The sequence below is a fragment of the Formica exsecta genome, unplaced genomic scaffold (genome assembly GCF_003651465.1).
Source record: "Formica exsecta isolate Colony F162 unplaced genomic scaffold, ASM365146v1 scaffold191, whole genome shotgun sequence".
NCBI lineage: Eukaryota > Metazoa > Arthropoda > Insecta > Hymenoptera > Formicidae > Formica > Formica exsecta.
Window position 1 is genome coordinate 3,244,371 of NW_021849211.1, and position 9,546 is coordinate 3,253,916.

General features: G+C 32.1%; 4 protein-coding genes across 5 annotated transcripts; 1 reads left to right on the forward strand and 3 right to left on the reverse strand.

The window, feature by feature from the left end:
- Positions 1-112: 112 nt before the first annotated feature.
- Positions 113-2,643, reverse strand: LOC115233776 (U1 small nuclear ribonucleoprotein A). Of its 2 annotated transcripts, XM_029804353.1 has the most exons (3): positions 2,485-2,643; positions 2,064-2,305; positions 113-1,871 (listed from the first exon to the last, which is right to left on the reverse strand). In XM_029804353.1, exons 2-3 carry the CDS (start codon positions 2,298-2,300, stop codon positions 1,413-1,415), a joined length of 696 nt encoding a protein of 231 aa, XP_029660213.1. In that variant the 5' UTR covers positions 2,301-2,305; positions 2,485-2,643; the 3' UTR covers positions 113-1,412. The 2 variants fall into 2 exon arrangements, with proteins under 2 accessions (XP_029660213.1, XP_029660214.1); XM_029804354.1 differs by lacking the exon at positions 2,485-2,643 and having other exon boundaries at positions 2,064-2,311.
- Positions 2,644-4,833: 2,190 nt separating this feature from the next.
- LOC115233907 (3-hydroxyisobutyryl-CoA hydrolase, mitochondrial) lies at positions 4,834-6,198 on the forward strand. Its single transcript, XM_029804539.1, has 4 exons — positions 4,834-5,065; positions 5,142-5,367; positions 5,439-5,626; positions 5,695-6,198. The coding sequence occupies exons 1-4, from the start codon at positions 4,834-4,836 to the stop codon at positions 5,838-5,840; spliced, it is 792 nt and encodes a 263-aa protein (XP_029660399.1). The 3' UTR covers positions 5,841-6,198.
- Positions 6,199-6,332: 134 nt separating this feature from the next.
- Positions 6,333-7,462, reverse strand: LOC115233778 (GTP-binding protein SAR1b-like). Its single transcript, XM_029804357.1, has 3 exons — positions 7,323-7,462; positions 7,003-7,238; positions 6,333-6,885 (listed from the first exon to the last, which is right to left on the reverse strand). Exons 1-3 carry the CDS (start codon positions 7,360-7,362, stop codon positions 6,769-6,771), a joined length of 393 nt encoding a protein of 130 aa, XP_029660217.1. The 5' UTR covers positions 7,363-7,462; the 3' UTR covers positions 6,333-6,768.
- A 254-nt stretch (positions 7,463-7,716) lies between these two features.
- Positions 7,717-9,453, reverse strand: LOC115233839 (GTP-binding protein SAR1b-like). The gene is made up of 4 exons (XM_029804443.1): positions 9,263-9,453; positions 8,874-8,939; positions 8,554-8,789; positions 7,717-8,436 (listed from the first exon to the last, which is right to left on the reverse strand). The coding sequence occupies exons 1-4, from the start codon at positions 9,309-9,311 to the stop codon at positions 8,320-8,322; spliced, it is 468 nt and encodes a 155-aa protein (XP_029660303.1). The 5' UTR covers positions 9,312-9,453; the 3' UTR covers positions 7,717-8,319.
- Between the last annotated feature and the right edge of the window lie 93 nt (positions 9,454-9,546).

Sequence of the window (9,546 nt, forward strand, 5' to 3'; positions counted from 1 at the left end):
TATATTTATTATTTATCATTACTTATATATTTAATAACGCGCTATGTTGAACTATGCAAGCGTTGCAGGGATGATTACAACGCAATATATGGATTCATCGCAAGAACACCGTGAACGCGGGAAATAACTTATTTAAGTATATATTTGTATTTCGTGTATACTCGTGATCGAATCCATATTATGCTTATATATATACATCATATATATTAAATATATAAGCTGTTCTCGCCTTCCAAAAAAAAAAAAAAAAAAAAAAATGCAAAGTTTGTCTAGCATGATTTACAGTGAATTCCTAAATAATTCTTCTCCAGTAAATATTTTGGATGGCGAATCACGTCGTTTATTACACATTTTTCTAATTTTCTATATTATATCAATATCTTTAAACGCCAATGTTGTCTTTTTACTCGAAAAAGAGAGAACGAATGCTCTATATTTGTATGTACATATACTTCCTCATTTTTGCTTCCAAATTATATAATATTGTATCGCATACTTACAGAGAGAGAAAGGGGAAAAAATGTGTGCGATTAACATTATAAAAACACATATGTATTTTTATGAAAGAAATATATTTTCGACACTCTCGACCAACGTGCCAATCTGGTCTAACTATGTTATCTTCGCAAGCGACAAGTCTAAGTTTTACATGGGACAAAATAAAGGCTTATTGCATACATCGAAACTATATAAATATAAAAAAAGCAATAAAATATATATAGTATCAAAATATAAATCAATCCCCGAGATATTCCTCCATTTCTCGAAGATATTTTTGAAGATAAATTATTTTTACAAGTCTACTATCTATGATTTTATTATATGCATTTTTAATAACTATACATATGTATATATGTCATAAATAAGTTATTTATATATCACTCAAATTGAAACTCATTTAATTGAAAGTTATCACTTCTGATCGAAACTAAACTTACATTTCGTTAAATAATTATTTTAAAAATACAATGCATTATAAATAGGAGTGAAGAAGGAAGAAATAATTATTTTGCGTTTTGCTTTAATAATTTGACTCTTCATATATATTTTATATATCTGATTTTCAAATGGAGTACAGATGCTTAATGAAAAAATATTCCAACATATATCATTATCATATACAAAATTTCAAAAATTTATTTAATTTCTTAGATATATTTTTTGATAATTGCAATGTCCTTACTATGGCAGAATCTGTCACACAGTATATACACGCTTAACACGCTTATTGAAAAATCGACTGTAAAATAAACGTTGTTAAGCAAAATACTTGTCATTGCATAGTATTGTGAATGAGATGATCAATATCAATAGCTACATTCACTTTATACAAATGTGCAATTCAGTTTATATATTTTACTTACATTCTATCATAATATTCTATCACACAAATATAAAAAAAAAAGTCAAGTTTATTTTTTTGCAAATGATATTTTCATTGCATGGGAAGGTGTGATTTTGAAACCTTGAAGAGCATCTTTTGCCGCCCCAGATTGGACTTCATTTTCAAATTCGACAAAAGCAATATCGTGTCGATTAGGTACCAATCGCACTTCTTTAAAGCCTGGAAATTGGTTGAACAGCATCGATAACATCATTTCACTTGTCTCATCTGGTAGATTTGTTAAGAATAATATCTGATTTGGTGGTTGCTCAGGAACAGCTGTATTGACGAGTCCTGGATGCTGAGGTACACTAGCATGATATCCAACTTGCTGCGAATGCTTTGCCTGCTCTTTTGCACGTTTTTTGGCACGTTTGGCTTCCTCGTCTGCCGCTGGAATAACTCGTTTTGGTTTCTTTGGACGTTCTGCAAAGGTACCCTTCATTTTGGCTATTACATCGCTGTCAGTTTTAGCATACTGTATCCTCTACAAATTAAAAAATGCAAAAATTATTTTTATATCTTAAAATACACATATTCAATATAAATATTGGTGTTAATCTCCAGAATACATAGATAAATGATAATGTATATATTATAATGCAAATATAAAAATAAAAATAATATAATATACACAAAAAACACTAAACGCAGAAAGAGAGTTCTGTATGATTCTTACCATCGGTTTGTCATAAAATGGAAATCCTTGCATAGATCTCAAAGCATTTGTCGCACTCGCGATTTCTTTGAAGATAACAAAAGCCTGTCCACGCATCTTGAGTGTTTTTAAAGCCACAATATCCAAAATTTGACCAAATTGAGAAAAGATTGCATATAACGACTTTTTCAGTTCCTCCTTTTTTATTTTTTCATTTAAATTATTGATATAAATGGTATTGTTCGGACGAATATCCATTTTCACTAAAACTTATAAATGTTATATATCTGCTATAGACAAAAATAATGCGTAAAGTAAATAAAAACAGGCCAAGTTTTAACTGATTGATAAAAACTATATGTATATCTAAGTAAAGCGTTAATAGAACAAATGTAGCTGATAAAATAAATATAATATATAATATATTTATAAGTGACCTTACGTGTTAAAATATTTGTATATTAATTCCTTGATCGGATTTGAAATAAAAATGATATAAACGTAAGGTTACGTTGTTCTAAAGGTTATCCGGTTGTTTGAAGCATAGATATAGTAAAAATAGATGAAACGCATATGATAAAAATGTGTCGAATGTATCGATTGGCTATCGGCTAGAGAGTTTCTTTTGAAAATAAAGCGTGATTTACACGATTCTTACTAGCTATCGAGAAACTAGTTATTTTTGATGAAAAAAATTCCTAATAACTTTATGGCCGGTAGTCATAGTCAGTTCTTATATTTAAGATCGTCTTAAGCACAATCTTAAGATGTCCTAAACCAATCACAGAGCCGTATTAGCATCTTAAGACATTACTTAAGTGCCGGTCTACAATAGATGATTTAAGCCCTAAGCCTTAAGAAATTGACTAATCACAGTCGAGTATTCTCCTCATACTTGATTGTGATTGGTCAATTTCTTAAGGCTTAGGGCTTAAATCACTGTGATTAGTCAATTTCTTAAGGCTTAGGGCTTAAATCATCTATTGTAGACCGGCACTAAGACGGTTTTGAGATAAGAACTGACTATGAATACCGGCCTATAGGCCAATTTTTTTTTCACCAAGTCCGGTTAGATGAACCGACGGTTAAAATTAGCAGGGTTCCAACTCGATTTAAAGATGTCCTATCGTTCTTTAAATATTTTCAAGATGTCTTTTGGCCTTTTCGTGCTGTCTGGGTATAAATGTCTTTTTAATGCAATTTTTAATATTTATGGAAAGCAATGGAATTTTAAACGAAATCTCGAAATGGATCGGTCTCGTAGATAGAAAGTGATACATGATCATTTATCGATGAAACTCAGATAATTCTCACTTGCGTTCATTCTCGCTCGCACGTAGCATACATGCGAATGAGAGAGAACGCAAGTGAGAATTATCTGAGTTTTGATGTAAATGGAAAGCAACTTATACCACCTCGGAAGCTGAGGCAGCTCATGCGCTTTCATGCGTTGCACAACATGGCGCGACGTTGTGGTGGGAGACCGTTCCCATGCGCGCATGAACTGCGCATGGATTGAAACGGAACGATTTTGTGCGCTCCTATGCGCATCATGCGAGAAACAGAACACACCCTCTGTAGGCTGCGTTCGATTGACCAATCAGAACCAAAATTTGTGCGCTCCTATGCGCATCATGCGAGAAACAGAACACACCCTCTGTAGGCTGCGTTCGATTGACCAATCAGAACCAAAAAATTTTTAGGACCTAATTGACTACTCACTCATGATTACTGTATATATTATGGCGACGTTGTCTCGCGCAGAAGCTTTGACAGTTGATCGACATGTGATTTTTTGACAATGTTCTTTTATAAAAGAAAAAGTTAACAAAAAGATTTGCGTTTCACACGCAGAAACAGCATGCATCTGTTCAACATTGGGCGATGCAACTACCAATTCTCTTCCCTCAATAATAGAGTTCAAGGATATCAAGAAAAAAAGATTTTTATATGCTGTGCTATCGTGCGATTTAATTGTTTATTTAAAACAGTGCCATTTATGAAACTTTGTTTCTAATACAATAAAATAAAAGCTTCAAAGTCAGTTATTGCTATTCAATCAGTGACTTGCAACTAAAAGATTTTCGTGTGCAATACGGAGAATCCTCCTGGACGAATACGTAGTAATTTCCGTCCCTGAGTTTGTCGCTTGGCTTGATATTGAAAATATCGTCATTTATGACAACGCAGTTAGTTGTATTAGGACCAGGATAAGATGGCCTGCAAAAAAGACAAGTAAAACAATAGTCAAATAAAAAACAGCCCAGTGAGCAATATGTTATCAAAAGAAATTCATAAAGTACTCAAGTTTAAGAGTCGGACTTCCGAAAACACCATCAAAATGATAATATTATGATATCAATAAGTCCTCCAATGCGTCGATTTTAGAGGAAAGAAAGACATCATATAATTGACATCTAAAAGAATTCCACAATCTGACTTCTTTTAAATATCAAAAAAATGTCACCGTTAAGAACCGTTCTATTTGTAGTACTATATTTTTGGACGAGTTTTTTAATTCATCGATTGATCAATCGCATATGATGCGCAAGTACAGCAAAGTCCTGTATTTGCTACATTTGTGCATCATGCGATTGATCAATCGATGAATTAAAAAACTCGCCCAAAAATATAATACTACAAATAGAACGGTTCTTAACGGTGACATTTTTTTGATATTTAAAAGAAGTCAGATTGTGGAATTCTTTTAGATGTCAATTATATGATGTCTTTCTTTCCTCTAAAATCGACGCATTGGAGGACTTATTGATATCATAATATTATCATTTTGATGGTGTTTTCGGAAGTCCAACCTTATATAGCTATAATTAATGGGATAACCATGGGAGGTGGCGTTGGACTGTCTGTACATGGCAAATACAGAGTCGCCACAGAGAAAACACTCTTTGCTATGCCCGAAACGGCAATAGGATTATTTCCTGATGTCGGCGGAAGTTATTTTTTGTCTAGATTGAAAGGAAAATTGGGTATCTACCTAGGACTGACAGGACATAGATTGAAAGGTAGATGATTAATTAAATTTGAAACATTGTATAAAACATACATACACATGTATATATAAATACATATTTTATCAAGGTATCGACGTACTTCTCGCTGGGATCGCAACGCATTTTGTCCCGTCAGAGAAACTCGCGGATTTAAAACACGACTTGTTAGCGTTGCAAAACACTACTATCGATACAGTTGCGGAGATCTTAAATAAATATCAACCAAAATTAAATCATGAATTCAGTTTGGCGCCTCATATGTCGCAGATAGAAAATTATTTCTCTGCTCCGTCCGTCGAAGAGATAATTGAGAGGTAAAGCATAGATATTTACAAATTGATATTTTTTAATTTATAATTTAGGAATGTGTTATTTTTTTGTGAAGGCTAAAAAAAGATAATTCAGAATGGGCGCAGAAGAATGTAGAAACACTACTTAAGATGTCTCCATCTTCTCTTAAAGTTAGCAAGAAAGCAATTGATGAAGGAAATGGAAAATCTTTGGCCGAGTGTTTAGAGATCGAATATAGATTGGCGTATACTGCCCTGAACAAAAACAGCGATTTCTACGAAGGTAATTTAATAGTTTAATTTGCGTTTAGCAAATTTCCTCCTTGTTATTGGATTGATATCTGATTTTAGGTGTCAGAGCTCTCCTAATCGACAAAGATCAAAAACCGGTATGGAAGCCGCCGTCCTTGGCCGATGTTACTGATGAATATATAAATAAGCGATTTGCAACACTTCCTGCAGAAAGAGAATTAAAATTGCGCGTTAGCAAACTGTGAAAAAAGAGTTTACTGTGAATATTGTTATAAAAAGAATAAGCAGAGAATTTTTTATATTTTAATTTTGTACAGATTGTGAGATTTATATTAAAGTTATTGATGTTATCTTCACTCTCTCTTCAGGTACTCAATTTTCCATATTTTTCATGATATGGAATATATTGTATAAATCAATTTATCAGAGATTATTTTTTAAACAAATGGCATAATATACAACTATGTAAAATATAAAATAATATATTTTATTTATGTAAAATAATGAAAGAAACATTATAAGTACTTACAACTAAGTACTATCACGCATAAAAAAATATATATTCTCATATTTTTAATTTTAATTTAATTAAACTTTTATAAAGTACGTATTACATTTTTTCAATTTTCCGGAAGCCATAAAACATACGAGATAACTATTCACCGTTAAATATAATATCGCTGACCAAAAAGAAAAAAATCTACAAAAAAAAAAACACATTTGGAATTCTTAAATAATTTATTAGTTTTATTTATCAAAATGTTTTTATTTCATTTTTCAGCACGTATTAATGGTATTCGTCTAGTGTGACTCGCAAAATGATAGGATTCCATGAAATTTGTATTGGAATTCGAAATATACAGAAAAAAGAATGACAATTTCCCCAAGAGTTGTTCGCATGTCAATGTTAAATAAAGAAAATCAAAGTCCTATCATCCGCGTGTACAATGTTTTCGAGAATATTCATCTCTATTTGTGGAAAATCTCGAATTTCTCATTTACTGCTTGGATTCTCTATCTTTTTTGAGATCGGTGAAACAGTATTCCTCTTCTATGCTGCTGAATTCATGCGAAAAATATTACAATTCCGGTATCAACATCGTTATCAGAGGAAAGTAATGTATGATGAAACTGTCAAGAATCTGTCTGTCATGTGTACAATAATAGATACGTTTAATCGATATACTGTGCGAGCCAACGGAAGCCTTCCCCGTATCCCTGTCGTTTCAGAACTGAGCACATAAATAGTTCCAGTGGACGGCCGGGTATCTCAATACGAGCGACTTTACCCTAAATGCAAAAAATTATTATAAAAACTTTAGAGTACAATAATCTTTGCGCGTTTCTTCTACTACCTAACATAGCTTCACAATGGGAGCATCATCATACTAATTTATATAACTATACCTTTCCTGTTGTTTGCCCATACAGATTGAAGAAATTCCTAAGTTCGTCCTCAGAAGCTGCAGATGGTTTATCAATTTTATTGCCTAGTACAAGAACCGGACACATGCTGAGTTGTTCGTCAGTTAATAATGCATCCAGCTCGGCTTTTGATTCTGGTAATCTTGATCTGTCACTCGCATCGACGAGAAATACTATCGCGTCAACAGCCGGAAAGTAATCCTTCCATACACGACGTGCTGGGGAGATTCAATTTGCACAGGTATAAATAACTACAATTGTAAAAAGCAACATTTCATTAAGAGTACATTTTGCATGTATACCTTGAGTATGGCCCCCCAGATCAAAAGTTGTGAATCTCATATTTCCAATAGACAATTCTTCCGATGCTAGAACATAAAAAGGACTAATGATAACTCGAAAAAAAAAAAATAATAAAAGAAGTTTAAATTTCACAATTTATTAACTACAACAGGAATATATAATCTATATTTTGTATTTTGAAACAGAAGAAATATATGTGAGACTTCATTAAATAGATATATTGAATATATTGTATAAATCAATTTATCAGAGATTATTTTTTAAACAAATTGCATAATATACAACTATGTAAAATATAAAACAATATATTTTATTTATGTAAAATAATGAAAGAAACATTATAAGTACTTACAACTAAGTACTATCACGCATAAAAAAATATATATTCTCATATTTTTAATTTTAATTTAATTAAACTTTTATAAAGTACGTATTACATTTTTTCAATTTTCCGGAAGCCATAAAACATACGAGATAACTATTCACCGTTAAATATAATATCGCTGACCAAAAAGAAAAAAATCTACAAAAAAAAAAACACATTTGGAATTCTTAAATAATTTATTAGTTTTATTTATCAAAATGTTTTTATTTCATTTTTCAGCACGTATTAATGGTATTCGTCTAGTGTGACTCGCAAAATGATAGGATTCCATGAAATTTGTATTGGAATTCGAAATATACAGAAAAAAGAATGACAATTTCCCCAAGAGTTGTTCGCATGTCAATGTTAAATAAAGAAAATCAAAGTCCTATCATCCGCGTGTACAATGTTTTCGAGAATATTCATCTCTATTTGTGGAAAATCTCGAATTTCTCATTTACTGCTTGGATTCTCTATCTTTTTTGAGATCGGTGAAACAGTATTCCTCTTCTATGCTGCTGAATTCATGCGAAAAATATTACAATTCCGGTATCAACATCGTTATCAGAGGAAAGTAATGTATGATGAAACTGTCAAGAATCTGTCTGTCATGTGTACAATAATAGATACGTTTAATCGATATACTGTGCGAGCCAACGGAAGCCTTCCCCGTATCCCTGTCGTTTCAGAACTGAGCACATAAATAGTTCCAGTGGACGGCCGGGTATCTCAATACGAGCGACTTTACCCTAAATGCAAAAAATTATTATAAAAACTTTAGAGTACAATAATCTTTGCGCGTTTCTTCTACTACCTAACATAGCTTCACAATGGGAGCATCATCATACTAATTTATATAACTATACCTTTCCTGTTGTTTGCCCATACAGATTGAAGAAATTCCTAAGTTCGTCCTCAGAAGCTGCAGATGGTTTATCAATTTTATTGCCTAGTACAAGAACCGGACACATGCTGAGTTGTTCGTCAGTTAATAATGCATCCAGCTCGGCTTTTGATTCTGGTAATCTTGATCTGTCACTCGCATCGACGAGAAATACTATCGCGTCAACAGCCGGAAAGTAATCCTTCCATACACGACGTGCTGGGGAGATTCAATTTGCACAGGTATAAATAACTACAATTGTAAAAAGCAACATTTCATTAAGAGTACATTTTGCATGTATACCTTGAGTATGGCCCCCCAGATCAAAAGTTGTGAATCTCATATTTCCAATAGACAATTCTTCCGATGCTAGAACATAAAAAAAGGACTAATGATAACCCGAAAAAAAATAATAATAATGATAATAATAAAAGAAGTTTAAATTTCACAATTTATTAACTACAACAGGAATATATAATCTATATTTTGTATTTTGAAACAGAAGAAATATATGTGAGACTTCATTATGTAGGTATAAATATAGAAAATACAATAAATTATATATTTCCATTATAAAATGGGAATGGATTAGAAAAGGTTGTCATTCATAAAAATATGCATTTTTTAGGAATTGGTAGTACAGTATAAATAGAACACAGGAGAAAGAGATAAATAAGTATAAAATTAGTTACTTGGATGTAACGTGGGTACATGTTGAGCTAAACGATCATCCTTGAGCATATGAAGCAGTGTAGTTTTGCCCGCGTTATCCAAACCTAGGAAGAGAAGTTTGCCGCTCTTTTTCCATAGTCCTGAAAACAACAGAGGAGAATCATGCAGATTAAGATCACCAACAAACTTACAAGGAAACAGAGCTTCTATAGGAAATTTATGACAACAAAAAAATATCACTTTAATTGGGTAAAACAAGAAGGGCCCGTATTCATAGTCGGTTCTTATTTCAAGACCGTCTTAA